This window comes from Monodelphis domestica, chromosome 6 (assembly GCF_027887165.1).
Source record: "Monodelphis domestica isolate mMonDom1 chromosome 6, mMonDom1.pri, whole genome shotgun sequence".
In the NCBI taxonomy this organism is placed as follows: domain Eukaryota; kingdom Metazoa; phylum Chordata; class Mammalia; order Didelphimorphia; family Didelphidae; genus Monodelphis; species Monodelphis domestica.
Window position 1 is genome coordinate 74,457,939 of NC_077232.1, and position 25,229 is coordinate 74,483,167.

General features: G+C 50.7%; 5 protein-coding genes across 8 annotated transcripts; 2 read left to right on the forward strand and 3 right to left on the reverse strand.

Annotated features, from left to right (window-relative positions):
* The first annotated feature begins 878 nt into the window (after positions 1–878).
* INO80B (INO80 complex subunit B) lies at positions 879–4,781 on the forward strand. Its single transcript, XM_001376808.4, has 5 exons — positions 879–1,081; positions 1,479–1,680; positions 2,554–2,672; positions 2,767–2,936; positions 3,021–4,781. The coding sequence occupies exons 1-5, from the start codon at positions 1,024–1,026 to the stop codon at positions 3,558–3,560; spliced, it is 1,089 nt and encodes a 362-aa protein (XP_001376845.1). The 5' UTR covers positions 879–1,023; the 3' UTR covers positions 3,561–4,781.
* On the forward strand, positions 4,116–6,251 carry WBP1 (WW domain binding protein 1). The gene is made up of 4 exons (XM_007496906.3): positions 4,116–4,251; positions 4,935–5,037; positions 5,250–5,426; positions 5,576–6,251. Exons 1-4 carry the CDS (start codon positions 4,183–4,185, stop codon positions 6,082–6,084), a joined length of 858 nt encoding a protein of 285 aa, XP_007496968.1. The 5' UTR covers positions 4,116–4,182; the 3' UTR covers positions 6,085–6,251.
* Positions 6,252–6,344: 93 nt separating this feature from the next.
* On the reverse strand, positions 6,345–10,157 carry MOGS (mannosyl-oligosaccharide glucosidase). The gene is made up of 4 exons (XM_007496893.3): positions 9,661–10,157; positions 9,330–9,559; positions 8,649–8,845; positions 6,345–8,407 (listed from the first exon to the last, which is right to left on the reverse strand). The coding sequence occupies exons 1-4, from the start codon at positions 10,079–10,081 to the stop codon at positions 6,664–6,666; spliced, it is 2,592 nt and encodes an 863-aa protein (XP_007496955.1). The 5' UTR covers positions 10,082–10,157; the 3' UTR covers positions 6,345–6,663.
* Positions 10,158–10,268: 111 nt separating this feature from the next.
* MRPL53 (mitochondrial ribosomal protein L53) lies at positions 10,269–12,334 on the reverse strand. Of its 3 annotated transcripts, XM_056803641.1 has the most exons (4): positions 11,998–12,334; positions 11,217–11,325; positions 10,554–10,666; positions 10,269–10,451 (listed from the first exon to the last, which is right to left on the reverse strand). In XM_056803641.1, exons 2-4 carry the CDS (start codon positions 11,279–11,281, stop codon positions 10,336–10,338), a joined length of 294 nt encoding a protein of 97 aa, XP_056659619.1. In that variant the 5' UTR covers positions 11,282–11,325; positions 11,998–12,334; the 3' UTR covers positions 10,269–10,335. The 3 variants fall into 3 exon arrangements, with proteins under 3 accessions (XP_056659619.1, XP_056659620.1, XP_056659618.1); XM_056803642.1 differs by lacking the exon at positions 11,998–12,334 and having other exon boundaries at positions 11,217–11,726; XM_056803640.1 differs by lacking the exons at positions 11,217–11,325; positions 11,998–12,334 and adding an exon at positions 10,752–11,173.
* Positions 11,865–24,163, reverse strand: CCDC142 (coiled-coil domain containing 142). 2 transcript variants are annotated; one of them, XM_007496896.3, is made up of 10 exons: positions 20,114–24,163; positions 19,055–19,984; positions 18,588–18,674; positions 18,340–18,501; positions 18,094–18,236; positions 17,542–17,655; positions 13,654–13,768; positions 13,260–13,437; positions 12,942–13,141; positions 11,865–12,668 (listed from the first exon to the last, which is right to left on the reverse strand). In XM_007496896.3, the coding sequence occupies exons 1-10, from the start codon at positions 20,205–20,207 to the stop codon at positions 12,409–12,411; spliced, it is 2,283 nt and encodes a 760-aa protein (XP_007496958.2). In that variant the 5' UTR covers positions 20,208–24,163; the 3' UTR covers positions 11,865–12,408. The 2 variants fall into 2 exon arrangements, with proteins under 2 accessions (XP_007496958.2, XP_016278857.2); XM_016423371.2 differs by having other exon boundaries at positions 18,588–18,713; positions 20,114–20,404.
* Positions 24,164–25,229: the final 1,066 nt, after the last annotated feature.

The window sequence follows — 25,229 nt, forward strand, 5'->3', positions numbered from 1 at the left end:
GAAAAGAGCACTGGGATTGAGAGCCAGGACTTTGAGAAGTCTTGTTTCTGTCTTTGGGTCCTGGCCTCTAGTAAACAATAAAACAAAAAGGGACAACTAGGTGACTCAGTGAATAGTCAGGCTTTGAACATTCGGGGTTCAAATCTGCTCTCAGACATTTCCTATCTGTTTGACCATGGGCAAGTCACTTAACCCCAACAGCCTAGTCCTTACTGTTCTTATGCCTTGGAAACGATATTTTTATCGAATCAAAGACAAAAGGTAAGGTTTTTAAAAATAAAATTAAAAATCTTACACGGAGTAGGCACTTAAATACGGAGCATCCCAAAAGTCTCAGTGCCATTTTAAAGCTGTGATTCCTTAGTTTAGTGGCCATAATAGTTTTAAAAGCTATACTGTCACTTAAAGAGGCACTAAGATTTTTGGAACACCGTTGTATTTATTGATTTGGAGTACGTCTACTCTGATGTTCCCTAGCTGAGTGACCCATGCTATAAGATTTTACTCGGGCGCTCTCCCTCAGTTTTCGCATCTGTAAAATGGAAATAATAACAACGTGCACTTTCTACTTCACAAGCTTGGTTTAAAAAAACTTTTTAAAAATTATTTTTGGTCAGCAAAAATTTGCCTTCGGAATTAGAGCTCCTCTTCATCCTAATGAAAACAAAAGAACAAAGCCCTTCCTCCAGGGCTGTAGGAGAGAAAAGTCTGTTTTAAGTGGACCAAAGCGTAGAGAAGAAGGGGTTCTCGAGGGGTGTGCAGGGATGTACTTGTACGCCGCACGTCACTGGCTGGGGGCCGGAGCCCCACCCCACCCCGCCACAGAGAGGAACCCTATTCGGGCGCTAGTTTCTCCAGGGGAAGCATTTTGGCGTAGGGTCAGCCCCGCACAAAGATGGCTGCGGCCCTGGCACGAGCGGAAGTGGAGTGATTCCATTTCCGGAAGCAGCGCTTCCGCGGGGCGGAAGGGGGTCGTCCTCGTGTATCTTCGTCCTTTCCAGTCCTTTTTAGCTACGGCTGCCCATGAGCAAGCTGTGGAGACGCGGAGGCGCCTCCGGGGCCGCGGAGGGGTCGGAACCCGGTAGGTGATGCTCGAGGAAGGCTCAGACCCCAGCGATCAGGAGGCTCACTTCCCAAGACTTCTGGGGACGCGACTGAGGGCTGCGGGGGGCAGTGGGGTGTGGGAGTCCAAAGCACTTCCTCGGAGAAGCCCCTACGGGCCGGGCCCGGCCGGTTGGAGTGGGCCGGACCCGCGCGCAGTCTCTATGGTAACGGGTATTCCCCTCCCCCCTTGGCCGGCTTCGAGTGGCGCCTCCTCAGTTGCCATGGAAATGGCCCGTCCCAGCCACTACCCTCTTTCCACCCCCTCCCCGCCCCCCAGCTCCTGAGATGGGCTCCTTGTGGATGCCCAAGCTGTGTGCCCCAGGAGCTACCCCTGCCCTGACCCCCAAACTCTGACTAATGGTGCCATCTTCCAGGGGAAGAGCTGGAACTGAGCGGCCACGGCCACGGTGGCCACAAGAAGAAGCATAAGAAGCACAAGAAGAAACACAAGAAGAAGCTGCATCAGGAGGAAGGGCCTGGCCCACCCCTGCCCAGCACCACCTCTGGCCCTACCCCAGCCCCTGCCCAGCTTAAGCTCAGGATCAAGCTGGGAGGTCAGGTCCTGGGCACCAAAAGGTTAAGTATGAGTGTGTGTCACAGACTCTTTGATTTGGGGTGCTAGTGGAGGCAGGCTAGGGGTTCCTCTCCCAAGAAGGTACTCAAGGTTTGGGGAGTAGATGTTGGGATAGAATGACCAATATTGAAATTGTCAGATTCCTTAGATAGGTACTCTTTTGAACTAGTGTGTCGTTTTGGAGAGAGAAAATTAGTTCTAAGTATGACAACCCTGCAAAGTGCTTTTGGAGATCTGGGAGCTCCTGGGTCTCATTATTTCAACTGGGAGAAGGGTCTGGTGACCTTTGGGGTGGGACTAAAGGAATGGAGTGACCCCAAGGTTTTTTGGGGGTGAATGGGACTTGTGGAAGGAAGCAGACTGGGTTGCATAGTATCTATTAGAATATGAGCTCCTGTTTGGGAGTAGGGTTTTTTTTTTTGTTTGTTTTCTAGCACTTGACACAATGCCTAGCCCAAGGGTTTTATAAATGCCCACTGATTTGACTTAACTTTATTTGGTACTTTGAATGTTGTTCAGTCCTGCCTAACTCTATGACCCCATTTGGGTTTTCTTGGCAGAGACACCAGAGGGGTTTGCCATTTCCTTCTCCAGCTGATTTTACAAGTGAGAAAAAGGAGGCAAATAGGGTTATGTAACTTACCTAAAGTCACACAAGTAGTGTCAGAGGCCAGATTTGAACTCAGGAAGAGTGTTCCTGATTCCAGGCCTGAAGCTCTACCTATCTTGCTACCTGTCTACCTCTCCTAAATGTGGAATGTAAGAGAGGATCTCATACAAGTAGGGAAAGAAAGGCAGGTTTGGGTTGAACTAGAGGGAAAGGGAAAGGACAAGGCTTCTCACTCGGATTCTGGGTGGGGGTCCTTCTTTTCTAGTGTTCCCACCTTCACTGTGATCCCAGAGGAGCCCCGGTCCCCTTCTCCCCTCATGGTTGTGGACAATGAAGAAGAGCCAATGGAAGGGGTCCCCATTGAGCAGTACCGAGCCTGGCTTGGTGAGAGATTCAGGGCTTGTGGGGAGGGAGTCCCTATTTAGCCAGCTTTTGCAGGATTGTGGCAGCTTGTGTGACCAGCACCTTTGTCCTCCAGATGAAGACAGTAACCTGTCCCCGTCCCCTCTTGGGGAGTTGGCTGGAGGCCTGGGAGGCCGAGAAGATGAAGAAGAGCAGCGCTGGCTGGATGCCCTGGAGAAGGGGGAGCTGGACGATAATGGGGACCTGAAAAAAGAGATCAATGAGCGGTTACTCACTGCCCGGCAGGTAGGTGTCTTTGCCTGACTTGCCCAGTTTGGGGGAGCCCGTCCTGGCCTTGCCCTGTCTCTGACCCTCGGTCTCCTCATGCAGAGAGCCCTATTGCAGAAGGCCCGCAGCCAGCCCTCCCCGATGCTGGCTCTGCCAGCAGTGGCCCCGGGTGCACCAGCCCTCACGGAAGAGATGCTGATGAAGCGAGAGGAGAGGGCCCGCAAGAGACGCCTGCAGGCGGCGAGGCGGGCGGAGGAGCACAAGAATCAGACCATCGAGAGACTGACCAAGACGGCCGCCCCTAGCAGCCGAGGTGGTAGAGGGGGGGCCCGTGGGGAGCGCAGGGGAGGCCGGCCAGCTGCTGCCACACCCATGGTCCGCTACAGCAGCGGGGCCAGGGGTGCCACCCTGTCCTTCCCCGTGGGCGTGCCCACACCGGCCCCTGCCTCGCCGCCCCCTCCGCCTCCTGGTCCTCGGCCTCGCTGTTCTGTTCCGGGCTGTCCTCACCCGCGGCGCTACGCGTGCTCACGCACGGGGCAGCCCCTCTGCAGCTTGCAGTGTTACCGCCTCAACCTGCAGTTGCAGTTGGGGCTGCCCGAGGGAGCTGCGGCTGCGCAGACAGGCCCCCTTGTGGCTACCTGAGAGCCCCGCCCTCGCCCATTCCCTCCCCTCCCCTGGCAGCTTGACCTCGGCCCCTCCCAGCTTTTGGCGTGACTGGGAGCCTCTCGGTCTTCCCCCTTCTTCTACCTCGGGCTCTGCCCCGCCCCGTCCCGTCCCCCCCGCGTTGCTGAGCTAACTTCAGCCAATTCTTCTAGACTGCTCTCCGAAAAAGCAGCCTTCTCTAGAAGCTCTGAACGTTAATTGGTAGACTCGATTCCTACAAGGCGGGATTAATGCCTTCCATTGGTTGTTGATCCTGCCGGTCATAGCCCTTGGGCTATTGCTTCTTCACTCTTTGTCTCTGGCTCCTGTTGTCTGGGTGAATGGTGGAGACGCGGCAGCGCATTGGTCTCCGGAAGTGCCTTAGAGATCCGATCCCATTGGCCGATCCTCAAGAGGCGGCTTCTGATTGGTGGCAACCTGACGCAATTTGATTGCTGATTGGCTGAGCTTCCGAGGCTCAGTAGCTGAGTGTCCGGATTGCGATGGCGGCGGTGGCAGCTATGGACCGGGCCGGGACTATGATGGTTGCTCCCCGGAAAGCAGTGGCAGGGTGGCCGGTGGCGGAGGCGGCAACTCCCTGCCCGGGCTTGTAGGCATCAGCATGGAGCGGGCCAGTTCCGGGAACAGCAGCCACGAAATTTGGGGGGCTCTCCGGGTGCGGCAGCTGCAGGTATCGTGAAGCTAATGCCTGCTGTCGCGACAGGCCAGTAACCTATCGCGACAGATGATTCCACCCTCTTCCTTCTGGAACCCAGGACATCCGGAAGTGTCCTATCATTTGCCCTTTGGGAAACACATCAAGTGTCCCGATAGGTGTGGCCGACCCAGCTTCTATTGTCTTTCTCACCCAGTTGGTTTCAGGGCTCTGGGAAAGAGTGATGGGCATTTCCTGGGAAGATAGGGAGGAAAGAGGCAGGACTATCCCGCCTCAGAGAGGAGGCTCGGACTAATTCGGGTGCCTTTTGTTAAACCTGGGCTTATGGGGTCTGGTCAGGCTGCTGCTCCCAGTGAGAGGTGGAGGGAGCTTTCAGAACTAGGAAGTAGCCTCTTGCCCTCCCCTTATAGAAGAGAGCTCCTAGGGCCTGGGCTGGGATTCTACCAACGCTGGAGCTTCTCTGTTGACAAGAAGATCACTTAAGGAGGCTGTTTTTCTGCTGGACAGCTCTAATTATTAAAATTCTTTGCTTATGTCCAAGGAAATGTGGCTCGTTCAGTTCTTCCTCCTCTCTTTAGTTTTGCTTGCTGGGATACAATTCTAATCTTTGTTCTTTGTTAGAGTTGTGGATGTATTGGGTACCCCCACCCACCCCTGACTGTAGTTTCCTCTGACTCCACTCCTTTTCCTCCTCCCAGCTTAGGGAGCTGTGCCCTGGAGTGAACAATCAGCCTTATGTCTGTGAGAGTGGCCACTGTTGTGGAGAGACTGGCTGCTGCACCTACTACTATGAACTCTGGTGTGAGTGTCCCAGGGAGTGTCCCCCTGCCCCCCAAGGATAACTGTTTACTGCCCTGGGGATAGCCCTCCTTCCACTGGGATAGCCTTCCTTTATCGTGTGCCCTAGAAATGTCCTTCCCAATAACTGTAACCTATCACCTTCAGCTTTTCTGGCGCCTCTCTGAAATTTATGCCTTGCCCCACCCCCACCCCCTAATCCCTTACCCCAACAGGGTTCTGGCTGCTTTGGACCATCCTCATCCTCTTCAGTTGCTGCTGCGCTTTCCGCCATCGTAGAGCCAAACTTCGACTGCAGCAGCAACAACGCCAGAGGGAGATCAACCTGTTAGCCTATCATGGAGCCTACCATGGAGGCGGCCCTGGCTCAGGGGGCTCTATGCTTGACTTAAGTAAGCAACTAGCCTTAGGGCTTCCCAGAGAGTACCACTCAAATTTACTTATGCAATTATATTACACTTGTGTTGGGCACTGACTACTTTCACCCAACTCTCTATACATCCAAACTCCCCTGGCCCTAATCTCTTTATTCTGTTTTCAGGCCTTCTCACCTCCTTCAAGCTTCCTGCCTATGAAGATGTAGCTTGCCGCCCTGGAACCCCACCTCCCCCATATAGTGTGACTCCTGGGCCCCGGTCACCCAGCTCCAGTGACTGTACCAGCTGTTCCTGTGCCTCCAGCTGTCCCCCTTCCCCACCTGGCCCTATAGAGGCCTCTTCCAGGAACCACCCCCACAGGGTAGAATGGGAGAGTGGGGCTGAGGTAGTCACTCAAAGTCAAGCTGGAGATATGGGAGAAGGAGATAGCCCAGCACCCCTAAATCGGTCCTGCCGCCATCGAAGGCTTACTGGGGATTCAGGAATTGAGCTGTGTCTTGGTAACTGCCATGGTCAAGTTGACCACAGCCCTGCCAAACTGGAGTGGGTAGGGCCACCCTCACCCCAGGATAGCAGTGTCTCTTCCCCAAACTCAGCTCCTGCTGATCCTGCTCCCTGTGAATTCCCAGTCTCCTCTGAAGAGCCTGGGCCCAGGCAGAGCTGTGCTCTGTGAGAACCTGAAACTTAGGTCTCTCATCCCCAATGGTCTCAGCCAAGAAAAGGTTAGGGAGGCCTGGCTCCTGGGGTAAAGGATTCTGGCAGTGGCAATTGTAAGTGGTGGTTGTCCTTCCCATACACATATCCAGCACCTCAGGTCTCCTTATTAAAGAGATTTAATTAGCCAGGTGTCGATTTTAATTCTTTTTAGTCTTGGGTTGAAGGCAGGAAAAGATCCAAAGAAGGGAAGTTTAGAAGAGAATAGGGGACCACAACTGACCAGAAGCCACAGGAAGGCAACTTTTATTTTAGAAAAATAAATTCTTGACTTTACCACCACCTGCCACTGGGTGGGGCAACACCTGAGATGAAGAGTTCCAGGAATGGGACCAGGAGCTCTGGAGCAGAGGAGCCCACCCCAGGTCTCCCTCCCCTGCACCACACGAGGCTCTTGACTCCAAAAGCAGTAGCAGCAAAGGACTGAAGGAATGGTAGATGAATCAGCTCCTCGTTGGGTGGTTGTGCCTTTGGGAAGGCTGGCCAGTGACTTGGTCCTGAGTTGGCATGGGAAGGGGTGTTTGAGGATTGGTGGTGATCAGTAGTCCTCAGCCATAGCAAGGAGCACAAGACTGGTCCAGCCATGGAATGGCCGGCAGCCCATGCCATGACCATCTCGATCACTGTACTGTTCCCACAAAAAGCCTGTGTCCCGGTACTGGCGCCACACATTCCCCACAAGGTTGGTTCGAAGTTGGGTGTGGAGTTGGGAAGCTTGAGCTTGGTGGGGGCCCTCTAGGCGCCCATAGTGATCCAGGGCACCCAGTGCTAGGTAGTTGATATTGAACCAGACTGCCCCTCGCCAGTATGGCGGGTCATGCTCTGAGTTTCTCTGTCCATAGAGAGGACTGGAGGCAGACAATGATCGTAAACCAAAAGGACTCCATAAGTGTCGGCTGTCTGAAAGCAGGTCCAGCAAGGGTCCCAGGTGTGGAGAGTCAGGACTCAGTAATCTGAGCAGTAATGGAAAAAGGCTGACGTACCCCAAGGCATCAACATGCTGTAGGCGAGGAGGGGGGCGACCAACCACTCGTACCAGTCCCTGTGGACCTCTTGCCAGGCGAACAGCTCCTGTATGATTCCCAAAATCAGCAAAGGCACCCAAATCGGGGGCCCAATGCAATGAATCCAGCCCATTCTCATCTTTCAGTTTGGTTGCAAGGTCAGCCAGCTCAGCCTCTGCCTGGGTCTCACCAATCTTTTGTGCCAGCCTAGCCAGCACACTGGCACCAAAAGCCACCCAGCAGCGAAGGTCCAAATGTCGCTCATCTGTTGATGGGTGGGAAGCTCGAGGATAGTCATCTAAGCCTGAGGGCAACGTCTTAGGGTTCAGTAGGCCAGCAGCTGCCTGGTCACGTCCTCGCCATCGGTAGGACAGAGGAACAGGGCCCGCCTGGCTTTGTTGAAGCCAAGAGAACCAGGCCTGAAGTCGGGGGAAGGAGGCACGTAAGAAGTCCAAGTCAGCAGGGTCTCCACTGTCAAGCATGCGTATCACAGGCAACAAGAGGGATGGGGGGTTGGCATGAGCTGCCCTCTGTACCAAGAAGGGTGGTGGCACACGGGCCCTAGCCTCATCTCCCAGCACCTGCTCTCGCCCAATCCAGCCATCAACATTAAGGAGCCCAAGCCAGTGGCCCAGGGCCTCCCGAGTTAATTGTGGCTCCCACTGATGCACCAAAAGCTGGTGGAAACCTTCATCCCAGAGAAAGCCACGAGGGAAGAAGGATCTTGAGGGCACAGCTGTGAAGAGTGGGGCTGGGGGGAAAAGGGATGGTGTTGGGGCTGGATCCTCCTCAGGCTCATCTCCAGGATCTGGTAGCACCAGGCCCTGTCCATAGAAATAGCCAATGCCCCCCAGGAGCCCACTTAAGGCTGCTCGACCCAGTGCCTGCTCTCCTGAACTCAGGCCTCTTGCTTCCAGCCGGAAAGTCTCCTCAAATCTGTTGGTGAAGGCTGTGGCATGGGCATCCAAGGCCTGAGACAACACTGGCCCGGCCAGACGACCTCCAGGCCGGGTTTCCCCCCAGCCCACACTTCCTGACTCAAAGACCAGTTCAACTCGGAAGGGGGGCTTTAGTGTCAGCTGCTGGACCACAACCTGTCCTTGCACAGTATGGCCTGGTTGGGGGCTTTCTCCTTCCCACTGAGGAGATCCAGGCAGGCCCAAGTATCGTTCTGGGGAACCCCCAGGGGGCCGGTGCTGGAACCATCGATTTAGCCGGTTTTTCACAGCTTCTGTTAACAAGGGTAGCCCTGGACTTGGCATCCAGAGAATGTTGTAGCTAGGGAAAACAAGAGAGTACAAGTCAATTGGGAAGAAGAGAAACTGGAAAGGCAAAGGACGGGAAGAAGTAAAAGGGTAGGGTGGGGAGTCAGAAGGTTTCTGGGTTGCAAAGGCACATCATACAGAATTGGGCCAGAATCCCTAAGATCAGGGAGACTATGGCAGGAGGGGATAGAGTCAAAGTTAAAGAGTGTCAGGTAGCCACAGGGCTTGAGAGGATGACCCTGTGTTACCATTACCTGCCATGTTTCAAGGCTGTCCCTTTGGCACTGGTAGGAGGAAGAAGGATTAGCCGGAAGTCACCAAGTTCCTCAGTGTGGCCATTAATGCCATCCAGTTGCCCCCCTGTCCCAGGATCTGGCCACAATGTGCCCTGCCCATCAGTAGCCACATAGAAGAACAAAGAGAGTAGGGGAGGCACAGAGCCCTCTGGGGTCTAAAAGGGTGAGAATTGGAAACGGGAGACATCAAACACTAGTAAAAAACATCACAGCCTCATGGGATTTAAAAGTGGAAAAAAAAAACCCTGACACCCATGTCCCTCCTAGGGGCCCAGTAGCCCACTTTCATCTTTCAGTCTGGCTGTGAGGTCAACCAGTTCAGTCTCCACTTGGGTCTCACCAATCTTTTGTGCCAACATAGCCAGCACACTGACACCAAAAGCCACCCATCTGGTGACGGGAAAACTAAGGAAGGATCACCCTGGTTCTGACACCTCAAACAGGAAAGCTTTATGTTGAGCAGCCAAAGCATTTTGGTGGGAGGAGTCAGGGGAAAGGAGTGAAATGGAACAGTGTTTACTTCAGAGGAGGTTGCAATCGTCATAGGAATTTGTACACTTAGCTTCAGCTCCCACCTGACCCTAGCAGAGTGGGCCTCCCCCAGGCCCCTTCTGCCCTGGGGGTTGTGCCAGGCCTGACCTGCGGCTCAGCCGTGACCCTCCAGCTCCAGTCCCCACCATGGCTACCACCCGGCCTCTTCACAAACTCCGTAGTGAGTAGGAGGGAACCGTCGTGCAGCCGCTGCCGCCCGAAGTTGACCCCGTCATGCAGCTCCCAGCCGTAGGGGCCCATACCATCGCCCTGCTCACACGTGTGGCGGAGCTGGCCCAGCATGCCCGGGGGAGCCCCTTGCTGCAGCCACATCAGGCCTGGGGAGGGGGGGGGGGCGAGATTAGTGCCAATCCTTCTCCTCCGCCCCTGCCCCTTCCCCCCAGGCACCACCACCTCCGCCGGGCCCGCCCATGGTTACCGGTGACCGGTGCGCGCGGGCTGCGGGTCTTCATGCCGAAGTAGACGTGCGGCCGGTAGGTGCCCCAGAAGAGGTCCGGGGCGGCCAAGGCGCTGGAGCTGTTGGGCGGCAAGGCAGGCGGAGCCGGGTGCAGAGTGACGGCGCGCCTCGCCCGCTGCCACGCCAGGATTCCACGCCACGACAGGCCCAGGCCCAGGCCCAGGCCCAGGGCCAAACCCAGCGCAGCCAGTGCTGCGACCCCCGGTCCCCGGCCCCCGGCGCCCCGGCCCCCGGGCCCACGCCGAGACCCCGCGCCCGGCCCCATTCCTGCCCGGCCTTCCCGCCTACGACCCATGGCCCCTTGGACCCCCTTGTCAGAAGCCCGCAGTCCGGGGGCATCCGCGGGCGGCCCTGAACGGCGCTTGCGCTCGCCCCGAGCCATAGCCGGCACCGAGGCCACCAGACGGGTTTGGAACTCGCCACGAACCGGCAGTCAGGAAGACCGGAAGCTCCAGTGAACGGAAGTGACGCACAGGCCCCGCCCACCAACAAGCCAGTCGCGTTTCCCAGTTTAGCGTACTCTTTCCCCTTATTCCGAGCCCCGAACAGACAGACGCAAAGGCATAGGCTGTGATAGCTAGTTTTTATTTGCTCCACTCCCCCCCCACCCCCATATCTCACAGGAGGCCAAGGGCTTCAACCCTTCTCTCCGGGCAAGGTACGGCTCTTGGCCTGGACTCGGGAGCCGAACGCTGCAAGCATCTCCTGCGCCGTGAGGTGGGCTCCGCGAAGGATCAGCCGGTCCCCATCTCCTGGAGAGAAAAAACTGCAGTCAAAAGGGGAGAAAAAAGACCGCAGCACTGTTTGGAAATGGGTGGGCAAGCTGAGCAGTGGGGGCCAGGACTCATGCGCACCGAAAAGCACATCCACGCAGGGCTCGGAGCCGTCATGCCGTACGTCCACCTCCACAGTGCAGTTGAGGTTAGAGGCGCGTACCTTTTCGCTGCTCACAGCCTGGAGGAACTTCCTGCGTTCGGGAGGAAAGAAAGGTAGAGGGCGTGAGCAGGGACCCAGGAAGAGTGCGCAAGGTAGGGCCGGGAGCGTCCCATTACCTTGTCGCCTCCACGTTGGTCTCAAAGGGGCAGAAACGAATTAACACCCGCTTAACTGCTTGCAGCCCCAACTTTGTCCCCGCCGCCCCGGCCATGGCGTCCTCCAGAAGTGCCCTGGCCGCAGCATGCCGGGAAATGTAGTCAGCGCTCAGAGGAAGGGCGGAGCCGACGACAGAGCTCCGGTCCGGGCACGCCCACCTACCCTCCAGGCCTGACGCACACCGATTTTATCAGTGCCAAGTGCTTTCTGACCCTCCCTGACCTGCACTGGCCTAGGCTTATGTCTTCTACCATGTCTGGTAGTTTCTTCGTTTTAGCACATCTATGTCTGAGGCCGAGTTCCCTGTCCTCTCTTGCTTGTAATGGTTTTTTCAAAGGTCCCATTGTTTTTTTTCCATGTCAGGCTAGTGATACCTCACCTCCCTCCTTTCCATCCCTTGGCCACCACCTTCAAGTTCTCATCACCTTCGCAGTGGCAACCATCCTTCCTGTCTACGGGGTCTCCATCCAGGAGATGCTGCAAGATTCATCTCTTTAAGCCTCTGCTCAAATATTTTCACTTTCTGCCCGGGATCTGTGAGACAAAGTCCAAACTTCAGCCTGGCATTAAAGCCTGTTCAGAACCTGGCTCCAACCAACTTTTCCTGCCCAAACCAGTATCACTATCCCCTGAACAAACCTTAAACTTTCTTACTTCAGTGGCTCTGCTCACTACTTATAGAAGATCTCTTCAAAATTGTTTGCAAATTTGCAGGTCCAGTTTAAATCCCTTTCCTTTTTCACCCACCTGGAAGCCACTTCACTTTCATTTCTCCTTTACATATCACTGTGAGAGGCTAAGGACCAGGGAATAATTGTAGGACCTGAACCGTTTGTCCTTACAGATGAGGAAAAGGCTTAGAGGATGAAGGAACTTGCCAACTGATGACAACAGGTAGTGAATAGCAGTTAAAGTTCAAATCCAGGTTCTTCATTTCCAGTTCTTTAGCTTTCATCACTATGCTATGCTGCCTGTATCCTTCCTTCTCCTCCCTTCTAGACTCCTAGAGAGCAGGAACCTCATTCCATTTCTCATCTCCCTGGTTACCAAGTACAAGAATCCACACAAAGTTGTACTTAATAAATGTCTCCTGATGTGAAAATAGTACCTTTTTTTCTGGCAAGGGGAGAAAGTCTGGTTTTGTCAAATCAGGAAGAGGGAAGTTGTTGGGGAAAGAGTTAGAAGATAGGAGCAGCAAGTACTTACATATGCAAAATTTCCTGATTCCTCCCCTTCTGTTGCTGTAGAGTTCTTTATATCTAGTCTAGGGCAAGAGGTTCTCAATCTTTAGGCCCACACAAGGCCCAGGCTTCCCTGGCTCAAATGTCTCTGGATTTGTAGAGTTCAGGATTCCTCCATTTTTTTGGTAGCTATATGTCAAACTCATTTGGGTACCAGGTTCTTGGTATATGGCTACAGACCCTGAGCTCATGTGGATTCTGGATGCTGAGCTCCTCTAGGTGCTTCTCTGGTTCCAGACACAGGGCTCCAAGCTTCCTCTGGTTCCAGGTTCTAAGCTCTTCTGCATTTAGTTCTGACTGATGTCAAAGAGACTTCTAGGCTCTTTGGGGCTTGTTTTTCTGGCCTGTGTATTTCCCCGGTTTCCAGATTCTGTTATCAGGGTTCAGGACTAGTTCTCATGCAAAGAAATCCAGGCAGATTCCATCGGGGGGATCGGTGGTGCCGAAGGGCTAGCCAGGCCTGCTGGTTGCCTGCCAGGTAAGCCTCAGGGCTGGGTCCTCCACCCCGAAGAGTGTTGAGAAGTTGGGCTGTCTGGACAAGAGTGACCCCAGAACGAAGGGGAGGTGGTTCTAGGTTCTCTAGGCTGTTGAGGCTGCTACTGGGTAGTTCAGGGGTCTGGATCCTATTACAGGAACCTATTGAGATTAGGGGGTGGGGTGAAAAAGCAGGTCAGGAGGAGTATCGGGAATAACTGGCAAATTGGTGGGTATGGAACAAGGAGCTAAGATAGGGAGAATAAGAATAGGGAGCCAAGAGGAGAAAGATAGCCTGATGGATCAGAGTCATAGATAGTCTAAGAAAGATATAGGCGGAGAAGGGGTTATTTTCCTAGGGTAGCAAGTAGGTCACTAGATATGTTTATGTGGAATAGCTACTGTGGCCTGGAAATAGTGATAAGAAAGACTTACAACAGCATGGGGACCCTCTGTAGGTACGGCTCCCAGGCAGTGGCTGCTGCAGCAGACACAACAGGGCTCCATCCACCCGCTGGAAGACACCGAGTGTGAGCAAAACCTGCCGAAGTTCAGGGGCCAGACCCCACTGCTCCTCCTCCAGCATACCCCGAACCACTGCAAAATCCTGCCTCAGCTGCAGTGCTCCCTGCAGACTAAAAGCCAGAGCAAGGTCAATATCCAGACCTAACTCACTCTTCCTAGTGCCCCATCTTTCCTCCCACCCATGAACTTTCCACAGCGCTTCCCTCACCTCCCCCATCTGAGACCTACCTGAACCGGATCCTCTGAGTGAGAATGTGGTTGAGCCAGGCGTCAAGAAGTGCAGTCAGGGCCTGTGTGAGTGGGGGCCCTTGGGCCTGGGGGGGAAATCCCTGTACCCCCTGCAGCACAGGCCCCAGGACAGCTCCCACTACCAATTCTGCATAGTCACTGGGGATGCTGGGGAATTCTGGGGAAGGGGGGAGGGCAGAAAGTGAAACTCAGAGGAGTCTTTCTATGATTTCAGATGGGGAAGAGAACCACAAGGGCTGAAGTGATCTGGGGAGAGGACATAGGGAGAACTTAGACCAAGGACAGAAAATAAAGGAAGGGGAGTTATAAGCATATTGGAGGACTGTTTGAGGGAGCTGAGGAGAGGGAGTGCTAGGACCAAGGAAGAAGTTACCAGATCGAAGCCTGAGCCTCCAGTGACGTCCCTGGGGCATATGGAGCTGGAAGCCCTTAGCTGCTTGTCGCCAACATTCTCGGGAGAAGAGACACAGAGATTCCTCAGGCAGGACCTGGGAGGGTAGGGAAAAGGAGTTTGTACAGGACTCTGCCCCAGATCAAGCTCCAATGGCTTTTGCCCTTCCCTGCCCCCAAGTCAGAGATGGGAAGCAGAAAGAAGTCACTTAAAGGCCACAATGGCTAAGTTGACAAAGAATCCCCTTTTATAAACCAGTGGCCTTTGGTCTAAGACCCCATTTCCTCCAAGGCAACCTTTAGTCCTGTATCAGATAGAACCTTTCCTTTTGGGGACAGCAGATAAGTCTAATCCTTCTCTGACATGACAGACATGTTCAAATCTGGCCTCTGATACCAATGAGCTTTGGGATCCTGGGCAAGTTATCAGTTTCCTCAACTGTGAACAGCACTTTCCTTGCAGGGTTATTATGAGGATGAACAGATAATGATCATAAAGCACTTAGCATAGTGCCAGGCACATAATAAAAGTTGAATAAATAAATTCTCCCTTTCTTCCCTAATCACCTACAACCTACAACTGATTCTAGGATGGTGAGCTCTTCAGGCTCTTCATAATCCTGGGTACCTTGTTAACAACTGAATTGAGTTCTCCAGATGTGCTCTGATCCAAGGAGAGTACAGCATCATTAACAGCTCCCTTCTCTTGGACCCCATAGTTCTTTCTCTTTTTAAATGTAGGAGTGTGAAAAAGAATGGACAAGATCCATGATTTCATTAGTACATGGATAAGGAGCTTCTTGCCTTATGCACATTGGGTGATACATTCTCTGCCAGTTACCTGGGAAACATCCAGGGCCAGGCAGCCACAATGTGTCAAGAGGCAGACCTTGAATAACTGCAGACTATCAACCATGCTTTTTAATGCTTCAAATAGCTAATAAGAAATGCAACTGGAGAATTCTGGGGTTTCACCTCAGCTATCAAAGTGGCAAAGATGACCAAAGACAGAAATGCTCAATGTTAATATATTGCTGGTAGAGCTCAGAACTGGTCCAAACACTGCAAAAAACTGGAATTAAGTAACTAAACTGTTCATATCCTTTGATTCACTGATCCCTATAAGTGAACCCATACTTCAAGGAAATCAATGGCAGAAAAGACAGCCAATACTTACAACAGTACTTTTGCAACCAAGTGGGTACCCATTAATTGGGAAATAGATAAGAGAGCCTGGATATAGAACATGAGGAAGTCAGACATATAGGAAGACTAGTATGAACTGAAGCAAAGAACCAGAACACATGCAGACAGTATGTAACTGTGCTAAAGTAAAAAAAAAAGTAAAAAAAAGATTCCATAGTAGTGTCTAATTTTTTTGTATGAACAGACTTTAATATATATATATATATATATATATATATATATATATATGATGAATTAAGGACAATGAAGTAGCCTTGATTTCACAATGCAATTACAGATAATTGCCTAAGACAGCAGATTAAGTTTTTTTCCTGTTAGATTATGAAGTTGTTTAAGATGTACCCCTTGTATGACCACAGTTAAAAGTTCTCCACCTTAGTACCTCATGGCATAGGATATTACAAGGAGATTCCTTATAGTTAGGTGGAAAGTGTGACTATTTTGAGAACCCTTAACCTCTAGCCTTTTCACCTGGTTGACTAACAGTGGGAAGAATATGACCTCAACTTTTTGACAAGGGTCTTTTCTTGCAGGTTCCAACCCTGGGGACTTTTTGGTCACTCTTGTTCCTATCTAATTTTAATCTATGAATGAAAATGTATACTTAGAGATGTACCAGTACAGAAGGGACTTACAGATCGTTATTTAAACTTAAAAAACTATAAATGTTGTACCTTGAAACATGGGGGAGGGAAGTGTTCCCTCAGAACATAAGGAAGATCTGGGATCCTATTTGTTGAAGGGGATTGGTTTCTTTAATAAATAGTTCTTGGCTTGGAGTACTGCCTGAGTTTTATTGCAGATTGGATAAACTTCTGGCATTGCACCTAACAACTATTTTGCCAGGTGTCATTAAGTAGACTGTCCCAAAGCAAGAGTTGATTTTCATTTATTTTAGGCCAGAAACCTAGATCCTGTCACTTCCTAGACTGTGCTACTCTTCTGAAGCCCCTACTTTCATCTGAGTGCTCTCTGTCAACCCCCTCCCTCTGAGTTTTGGATCTCCCTAAGGTCTTTCCCTTTCTTCTTAGCTTCTGGGGTTTAATGGCTCTTGCTACACTGCTCTCTAAACTGTAAACCTTAAAATTTCTTAGACTTATAAATGTTGGAAATTTCACCATTGGGAAATTTCATACTTGAAAAATTTCCTATTGAGAATGGGAACTCTATTGGAATGTGAACCCCATTGGCATGGGAGGTTCCTCCTCCTCCCTTCTTAAGATTACTTTAGGACAGAAACCTTTTGCTGAACAATGGAAAGGGCTTTGACCTATGCTTAAGCACAGAACAGGAATTTCTTTGAGTCATGATTGATTTTAGAATTGATACAATAGAGATACTTGGAATGACAGAATCAGGTCTTGGAAAATACAATTTCCACCCCACTCAGTCCTAACAGGATTTAGGAAGGGCTGCAGCATAGATCAAAATTTAATTATTCCAATCTCTTCCCTACTCAGGGTAACAGGATTTAGGAAGGGCTGTAGCAAAGGATCAAAGATTTAATTATTTGAGAATATGACCTCCAACAGACATGTGCAAAGCCACAGACCTCTGGGCGGTCCTGGGTTAAGCTAGAGCCACCATTGGCACAGAGAAAATGATGGACAGTGATTGGTAGATGTGAGAACTGAGGGGAGGGAACTTGGATGGTTTCCTTAAAGATAGGGGGTTTTGAGGAGTGGGTGGTTGGTTGGAGAGTTTTGGCTCTGAGTGGTTGGTGAGGTGCTCTGAGAAGCTTGCTCTGAAGGAAGCTGGAGGTGGGGGCCCTGAGACTGTTTCTCCATTTTGGTCATGTGAGTAATAGGGACTGATCTCCTTTCTTTGCCCCAGCTATCTAAGGGCTTGGGCCTTTTGGCCCAGCCTAAACAGAGGGGGTATTTAAGCCCTATTCCCTTCTCTCCCCTTTCTCTCTCCCTCTCTCTATCTCTAATTCCTTTCTTCCTCCTGTTTGTAATTAAACTCTATAAAAGGTTGATGGCTGACTTGAGTTTTCATTTAGGAATTACATAGCTGAATTCCTTGGCGACCTTAAATTAATATATATCAGTCTTTTAAAGTGATTTCCTTGTCACAAAACAAAGGTAAAATGGAAGGCTTCATTCTCACTTTACTCCCATTGCTTACATAATGACCTCCATTCCATGTAGATCAATCCTGACCTTGAATTTTCTCACAAGCTTCAACACTAGTCATCTTCAAAATACCTGCTTAGCAATGCAGAACAGAAATACTGCAGGGATGGGCAGGGTAGTCCTAGCACTACCACTCACTGGCTTTGGGACCTTGGACAAGTTTCTTTTTCAAGCACTTCAGCTTTCCCGTCTGTAAAATTCTTTCTAACTCCAAGATTCTATGACCCTATTAGGATTGTCTCAAATACAGTTTCTAAAACCAAGCTCATCTTTTCCCCAAAAGTTGCCTTTAGGCTTCAATCATTCTGTCCCTGCCAGCACATCATTTTCCCATTCAGTCTTCTGCTCTGTTACTTGGTAACATCAGAGATATAAAAAACTAGGGAGGAACTCAACAATATAAGAAAAACCCAAAAGAATCCTAACCATTCAAGCTGTCCCGATCTCAGTCTCCAGAAATGCTGCTATTGAACTTATTCTTTGTTTTCACAATTACATGCTCACCCTACCCCACTCTCTTCAGTCCTCACCTGGATCCGAGTGGTCAGTCTTCGAATCTCTCTTCCCAGCTGACGGTCTAGTTCTAGTACAGATGCCCCTTCAGAAACTAGGGCTGCCAGGGACTCTGCCTCACAGAGTAGAAGCTTTGGAGGAAGCACAAATATTAGACGCCAGACTATACTCTTCAGTTCAAAGTCCCCATCACAAACTACCTGTCCCCACAACTTTCCCTGGAAAACTTTCCCTGGAAAGTGACTTTCCCTGGGAGACACTCATAGATTCCCTCTAGTAACAACCATCTCACACGAACATTGAGAAATGTTCCTTTCCTTTCCAAATCACTCTCAACTCCAAGATTCCCCCTTCCCCAGGTCACACTACTCACACACATAGATGGTAACCATTTCACACACTCAAGTCTTCAAGGTCACTTATACTACCAGTCCCTGCCAAGGATCACATAAATAAACACTTCCCTTGGTAATATACACACATACTATGCCCTTAGCCTATCCTCAGTTCTCACACAGAGATTGAAGTAGTCCTTTCTCTCCTGCTTGGCCTTAACAGAGGATACTTACAGGCAGTTCCCTCTGGGTCAGCAGCAGAAGAGGTCCTGGGGCCCACGAGGCCAGATGCTGTTGAGATTTGCTAAGAAGCCAGAGGGTGGTGGCCTGAAGAGTGCAAAGCCCAAGGGCTAGGGGGGGTGGCTCTGGCCCTAGGGCTGGAGATGAACAAAACAAAGTATTAGAGAAGCAACCCTAAGTTGCTTCAAATTCAAGTAGAAAGGCCTGGCATTTCATCAAACCCTGAAACCCTGCCCTCACCAGGAAATTGGCAGGAAGCTGGCCCTGGTTCTCTAAGTGCAGAAATAAGAGAACGAAAGAGCTGTTGAAGGAGGTCAGTAGTGTGCATGCAGGGAATCCCATCCCAGGATGTGGGCATAACTCTTTGATCCCCACGAGCAGATGCCAAGGCTCGGCAAAAACCTAGAATAGAGGAACCAAGTGGCATCACTGGAGTATGAATGATCTCATTGCTTTAAGCTTAATATAACTTCCCTCTATCAACTCACCTCGGTCCCATGTCTGGGTCAGTGCCTGTCGGAGCAAACAGTAGCACAGGGAAGTCAGCTCCTTCTCACATTCCTGTGGCAGGGATGCTGGGGGGAGGGAGTGGAGGTGGCCATGTGCACCCAAGTCTCACATAAATCACACAAAAGGAAGATAGATCATCCCCCATCCAGCACTACCCACCTCCCTCAAGTAATAACATCTGAGAGTAGGACTTAAGGTCCTGAAGACCCTCTCTCAGGAAGGAAAACGAAAAAAAACCCTTCCTTTCTCTCTTAGTATCAGTTCTAAGACAGAAGGACAAGGCAAATGAGATTAAATGACTTGCCCTGGGTCACACAACTAAGAAATGTATATGAAGCCAGTTTTGAACCCAGGTGCTCCAGACTCCAGGCTTGGCACTCTATCTACTGTGCCACTTAGTTGCCCCTCCAATATTTTAAAATACAAACTCTCCCTAGTTACTTACTCTGACCTAGTGCCTGTCTCAGGTCCTGCACAGTCATCTGAATGTCCTCCCAAGGTCCCAGTCTCTGGCCAAGATTCTGAGAACATGCTGCCCAGAAAAGGCTCCAGTACTGGCCCCAGAGCTGCCGGGACCCTCCCAATCCCCGGGAGCCACTTCCAGGAGCCCCTGTGTCTCCCAGCAGGCCCAACAATCCAGGAAGCAGCTCTCGTTCTTCCCGGCAAAGCTTATGTAGCTGGGTCTGAAGCTTGGACTCCTGTAGACCTGTCCAGAGCCTCTCTGCTCCTTGTTTGCCACGCTCCCTGGCCAAGAGTCTGAGCACACGACTAGGTGGAAAGGGCTGGGCTGCTCTGGGGACACTCTCCAAGGCCACTGCCAGTACCTGGTGGTAGGCAGGCAGAACTTGAAGGAGTTCACTGATCTGGGACACCAGGGCAGGACTGGGAGAAGCCTGGCCCAAGACCTTAAGCTGCTCTTCAATAGCCACGTCCAGCCTCTGTATTGCTAAACCAAGGGGAAGTGCCAGAGATCGAAACTGGGGATCACTGAAGGCCCTAAAGTGCAGGATAGTCCCATGACAACTGTGTGGAAGCAGCTCCCAGCATAGCTGGGGCAGGGCAGCAAAAGGCTGAGGGGCTTTCAAGAAGCACAAAGTGGTTTGAAGGGACCGAACACAGTCTCGGGCTAAGAGGAGCTGCTCCCGCTCCCTCTGAAGCCGCAGCAGGACTGCTCGGAGCAGCTGCAGGGACGAAGGCATGCGAGGTCCAGAGAAGGAAGCCCGGTCCGCTCCTCTCCCGGCCCATTCCACCAAGTCTGTCTCTTCTCCCTCTTTGCTCGTCCCATCCTGCCCCTGAATGGCCCGGGCCCACCACAGCTGACCTCTGGGAGGCCATAGTGGTCCCGGCTCGAATTTGCTGTCATGCCAAACACCACCTGAAATGAACAGAAAGCGGGCCAAATCTGAGCCTTCCGCCAGGGCCAAGGAGCTCTCCCCAGCATCTGCCCCCGCCCCACTCCCCAGGCCAGACATGCAGGGACCTCCCCTGACAGTGGCACTCTCACCTGGCCCCGCCTTCTCTCCGGAAGCCCCCGGCTCCCCAGGAGGCTGCGGCCACAGCGGGGGGAGAAAGGCCCCAGACCTGGACATCCTTGACATAGCCACAGCGAAGTCGGGCCCGGGGGGCTGGAGTGAGGACAGGTTGGCTGCTAGTCTAGCAATCGACACCCAGCCAGAAACAGGTCCAGCGCCTGTCAAAGACCCCACCGTACCCGCACCGCGACGGCCTCAGAGCCCACCCCGCCATTATTCTCGAGGGGGGGGGGGCAAGTGACTGCTCCAACCCCCCAGCCCTCACTTACGGCGACTGGGTCCCAAAGCTCCCGGAAGTTGATTAGAGGGCCACGTGATAGAGGGGAAATCAACGGTCACGCATCACGTGACCGGGATCAGCGCCGACCTCCGCAGCCCGTTCTCTACCTCCCCGGGATTCCTCCTGCCATGAACTAAAATGGCCACCCAGGAGATCCCCAGGCTCCTTTCTGCCCCCAATAAAGATGGCCACACAGGTGGACCGTAACCTGTGCCCTCTGCCCCGTTATCACGATGGCTGTCCACGTCACGTGCCTCGCTTCACTCTCCCAGCTCCCCACTAAGACGGCCGACTAGGTGCGCCGCAGCCGGCGCCCTTTGTAGCTCCTGACTCGCTGAGCCTGCGCTTGCGCCTGCGTGCCCGAGGATGACGCTGTTGGTTTCGCCTCGCCCCACCCAGTCTTGGTCTGGGTTTTAGAAGCGAGTGATTCCCTTGTTCTGCTTCCGGGGTACTAGAAGCGGGAGATGGCGCCAGTTCGAAAGAGTGACAGGCGCTTGCATGTTGGTGAGGGGGCGCGGGGTGCGGGGGAAGGGCGGAGGGAAGGGAAAGCCAGATTGTGGAGGACTGATTTCCCTCTTCCCGCCGGCTCTCACGTGGAGACCACCTTCTCCTACTCTGTTCTCCGTCTTCTGAATTATTTACCTCCGGTTTCCGCTACTGAGCAGTGGGGGCGGGGCCAGGAGAGGGGGGAGTTGGTGGAAAGGGGGAAAGGAAGGGTCCTAAGGAGGGGAGGAGTAATTTGGGGCGGGGGTGGGAGCATGGGCACGGCGGGGGCAGGGCCTGAGCTCGAGGGGCCCTTGACTGCGCTCCCCCTCTCTCCCTCCAGCCTGCCCCATCCGAGCCCCCGCCTTAGGATGCGGACCCCAGATTCTGCCGGGAATTTGGGCCGGAGGATTATGCAGATGAGGTAGCTCCCCATAGTCCTAGATGCCACGGATGGCCCTAGCCACATTGGTTTACCCCCTGGGTCTTGGTTTCTTCGTTTATCAAATGAGGGCATTGGATTAGTCTCCCCATAACTGCTCTGAGCCCCAGATCATCCAAGGCCTCCTTCCTCTATTCGAGATGAAGATGTTATAGTGGTATGGGGGAAGGCTTCCTAGAAGTATGACATTCGGTCTGGGCCTCAAATGATGGATAGAATTTAAAAAGGGGAAAAGATAGGCATCTGAGGTTGGAAAAGGCATAAAAAACAATTAGGATGGGGGCTGCTAGGTTACAAAATGGATAGAGCATCAGACCTGGAGTTAGGAGGGCCTAGGTTAAAAAAGCCTCAGATACTTCCCAGCTGTGTGACCCTGGGCAAGTCACTTAACCCCCATTGCCTAGCCCTTACTCCTCTTCTGCTTTGGAACCAATACACAATATTGATTCCAAGATGGACGATAAGGATTTTTTTTTTATTAAGGACCAAATTCTCTGTAAACTTTTAGTCTACAGAAGCAGCAATCCTATGGTCTCTGAATGAGGAACAGACTCACCTAAAAGAATGGTAGGAGATAGGGGCAGCTATAGGCCCAGTGGATAGAGAGCCAGGCCTGGAGACCAAGAGGTCCTGGGTTCAAATTTGGCCTCAGATACTTCCCTGGACAAGTCACTTAACCTCAATTGTCTAGCCCATACCTGTTTTCTGCGTTGGAACTGATGTTTAGTATCTATTCTAAGACAGAAGATAAGGGTTTTATGGGAGGTATTGGGGAAGAATAGTAGGGGATTGATCCAATGTGGAGAGCCTTGAATGCTGGAATCAGGAGTTTATCCTAAAAACATTAGGGTGTCTGTCATTGAAGATTTTAGAGGAGAATGATGGGATTTCAAAGTGTCATTTGACACTAGTCCAATGGCCTGCATAGGATAGATGATGTGAGGTGATGTGAGGCTTTGGAGTTGGAAAAACAGAGATGAATCTGAAACATTTCCAAGGAAGAATCAATAGAATTTGGGATCAGATTGGATATAAGAAGTTTAGTTAAACATCTAATGCCCAGTGGACTTACGAGTCGGCTATGGGGGGTGGTGGGGAGGAAAAGAAAATGATCTATGTCTTTAACGAATAATGCTTGGAAATTATCAAATAAAATATATTAATAAAAAAAATGAAAAAAAAAGAAGTTTAGTTACTTGTACTTTGGTTTATATTTGGAGGGGAGAGAGTTGGAGTTAAAGGCACCTTAGTTGCACAGTGGAAAGTGCTGGGCTTGGTATCAGTAAGATTTGGATTCCAATCCTGCCTAAGACTGTATGGTCCTAGACAAGTCACCCTCTCAGGACAAGGTTCTCAGGGGGAAAAACCTGTTTCCTCATCTCTTAAGATGGGATTAATAATAGTACCTCCCTCACAGCACTGTTGAGAGTCTAAAATGAAATAACATATGTACAGCACTTTGCATACCTTAAAATTGCCATTTAAATGTTGTCTGTTGTTATGAAACAATCAGTAAGTTCATAAGTGCCTACCATATATATGTGAGACACTGCTGAGCACTGATGGCACAGAGACCAAAATGAAACAATCCTTGTCCCTTTAGGAGCTTACATTCTTTAAGAGAAAACAACACAAACATATAAAATATACAAAATGTGCAGAAAACAATTATAAAGCAATTTCAGTGGGGAGACAATAGAAGCCGTGGGGATCAGAAAAGATCTCCTGGAGAGAGTGGTGCTTTAGTTGACTTTTTTTAAATCTTTTTTTAAACCCTTACCTTCTGTCTTGCAATCAATACCATGTATTGGTTCCAAGGCAGAAGAGTGGTAAGGGCTAGGCAATGGGGGTTAAGTGACTTGCCCAGGGTCACATAGCTAGGAAGTGTCTGAGGTCAAATTTGAACCTAGGACCTCCTATCTCTAGGCCTGGCTCTCAATCCACTGATCTACCCAGCTGCCCCCTTGAGTTGACTTCTGAAAGAAATGGTTAGTTCATTCCAATCTCTCTTGGATATAGGTAAAGTGACGTATTAAAGGAGAATCTAGGAGGGAAAATTTAGTTAAGAGGTGACACCCTAAAAATCATTATTATTATGCAGTGAGCAGGAGAAGGAAAGAGAGAAGTACTTGAGGCCCATGTTAAAGATAAACAGCATTAATCTGTGGTGGATTAGGCCTGTTTCATCTGTGCCTTCCTCTAGTAGTAAACTGAATTAAGGAGACTGAGATGTCAGTGATGGAGAGGATCCAAGTATGAGCTGTTCAGATCAGACAGTAGGCCCTGGATGGTAGTGTTAATGTTGCTGATGCCCCAAGAGTAACCCCAGTACCTGAAATAGTGGACTAGATAAATTGGGAGGAGTTGAACCAATGGGATCCAATAAGGAAAGTAAGAACAATGACCACTGAGAAAGCTAGGCATGGTAGAGGACCATATGTTAGTGATCCAGAAGTAAAGCAGGGAGGGACAAATCTGATGTTAAAATGCAGGGCTTGCCTTGATCTGGTGGGATGAAGTCCTTGCAGAATAGCAGTATATGAAAAAAAGAGTAGAAAGGTGATAGAATGCAAGAAAGTGTTTCTTAGAGTAGAATGGTCAAACAATGCCCATGAGGACAGACCATAGGGTGGGGAATCATAGTACTGCTTCCAGTTCTGTTCTGCTTTTGATTCCAAAGAAACCCCTGTGAACTCCCTCAGGGGGTCAAGTTGAGGACAGGAGCCCTGGTGGATTATGTTACCTTTACCACCAGAAAGACAAGACCTACTGAAGGGCCAGGGGAGCAGATGTATTCATTCTTGCCCATTACTCCCTGAACTCTGGGCCCAGCATGGGGGGGGCGGGGGGGGGGGGGAATGGTACATCTCTTCTGATTGCTCTGTACCTTGTCAAAATCTCCTTTTCTACCCCAACACCTCCAAGGCCCATTTTTCTTATCTTAAGAAATTAGAGTTAATATTTTGATTGGGGGAGGGGAGAGAGTAGCCAGATCCTCAACAGAGATAACAAATGACTTGCCTGCTATATTCTAATTTATATGGCCCTCAGGCTGGGTCTTGGATCCCTTGTCCTAAAATCATTGTTTTATTAATGTTCTTCTAAACCACTACCCACATTAGTAATTTTAAAGTGTTTCTTAACAGTAAATAGCATTTATATAGCTCTTTAAGGCTTTCAAAAAACTTTGCAAGTATCCTATTTGCTCTTCTCAACTACCCTGGGGGATAAGTACTATTATTAACATCATTTTGCAGATGAGGAAGCTAAAGCAGACTCACACAGCTTATGTCAGAGGCAAGATTTGAGTTCAGGACTTCCTGACCCCCTAGTCCAGTGCTTTCTGTTCACTGTCCTATCTTTATGCCTTTTGCTCTATAGCCATCCTTCATTCAGTTTTGAATGATAATTCAGAATGTAGCATTCCTTGGCCAAAAGGAATGGGAAAAGGAAGCAGATTGCCCTGCCCTGCTTCTACTCACTGCCCAAAAAACTGATATTTGCCACATAGAGAAGCAAACATTTTCAAATACCAGTTTCATACTTAAATGACTTGGTTGAGGGTCTGAATTCCTAAGCCCCACATAACTACAGATCATTCTGATAATAGGGCCCAAGTGCAAGGAAGATTCCCAAACTGGGTTACAGCACTCTTCTAGCAGCTCACCCTAAAAGGTGTCCTCACTAGAGATTTAGCCAAGGAACTGTCCTGATTGTACCTCCCAACTCTCTGACCCCATAGTACTACCTGTTCTGAGAGGGAAATACTCCTTTTTCCCTACTACCCAGTGACTAAAAATATTTGAAAGTGGTACTATCTTCAGTTTCTTGTCCTTTCCCTTCCAGTGCTTCTCCCAAATTTACTCTTTATTCCTCCTTTCCA

Bases quoted from the DNA above. Each gene is read 5' to 3' on its own strand.
- INO80B (XM_001376808.4), top strand. From the start codon at position 1,024: ATGAGCAAGCTGTGGAGACGCGGAGGCGCCTCCGGGGCCGCGGAGGGG. The intron at 1,681-2,553 runs GTTAAGTATGAG...CTTCTTTTCTAG, and splicing joins CAGGTCCTGGGCACCAAAAG to TGTTCCCACCTTCACTGTGA. The intron at 2,673-2,766 runs GTGAGAGATTCA...TTTGTCCTCCAG, and splicing joins GCAGTACCGAGCCTGGCTTG to ATGAAGACAGTAACCTGTCC.
- WBP1 (XM_007496906.3), top strand. From the start codon at position 4,183: ATGGAGCGGGCCAGTTCCGGGAACAGCAGCCACGAAATTTGGGGGGCT. The intron at 5,038-5,249 runs GTGAGTGTCCCA...TTACCCCAACAG, and splicing joins CTACTACTATGAACTCTGGT to GGTTCTGGCTGCTTTGGACC. The intron at 5,427-5,575 runs GTAAGCAACTAG...TTCTGTTTTCAG, and splicing joins GGGCTCTATGCTTGACTTAA to GCCTTCTCACCTCCTTCAAG.
- MOGS (XM_007496893.3), bottom strand. From the start codon at position 10,081: ATGGCTCGGGGCGAGCGCAAGCGCCGTTCAGGGCCGCCCGCGGATGCC. The intron at 8,846-9,329 runs GTCAGGCCTGGC...TCACCCTTTTAG, and splicing joins GGGTCACGGCTGAGCCGCAG to ACCCCAGAGGGCTCTGTGCC. The intron at 8,408-8,648 runs GTAATGGTAACA...TGTTTTCCCTAG, and splicing joins ACAGCCTTGAAACATGGCAG to CTACAACATTCTCTGGATGC.
- MRPL53 (XM_056803640.1), bottom strand. From the start codon at position 10,846: ATGGCCGGGGCGGCGGGGACAAAGTTGGGGCTGCAAGCAGTTAAGCGG. The intron at 10,667-10,751 runs GTAATGGGACGC...TCCCGAACGCAG, and splicing joins ACCAACGTGGAGGCGACAAG to GAAGTTCCTCCAGGCTGTGA. The intron at 10,452-10,553 runs GTGCGCATGAGT...TTTTCTCTCCAG, and splicing joins CTGCGTGGATGTGCTTTTCG to GAGATGGGGACCGGCTGATC.
- CCDC142 (XM_016423371.2), bottom strand. From the start codon at position 20,207: ATGTCAAGGATGTCCAGGTCTGGGGCCTTTCTCCCCCCGCTGTGGCCG. The intron at 18,714-19,054 runs GTAAGTAACTAG...GATTTATGTGAG, and splicing joins GAGACAGGCACTAGGTCAGA to ACTTGGGTGCACATGGCCAC. The intron at 13,142-13,259 runs GTAGGTCTCAGA...TCTGGCTTTTAG, and splicing joins ACTCAGAGGATCCGGTTCAG to TCTGCAGGGAGCACTGCAGC.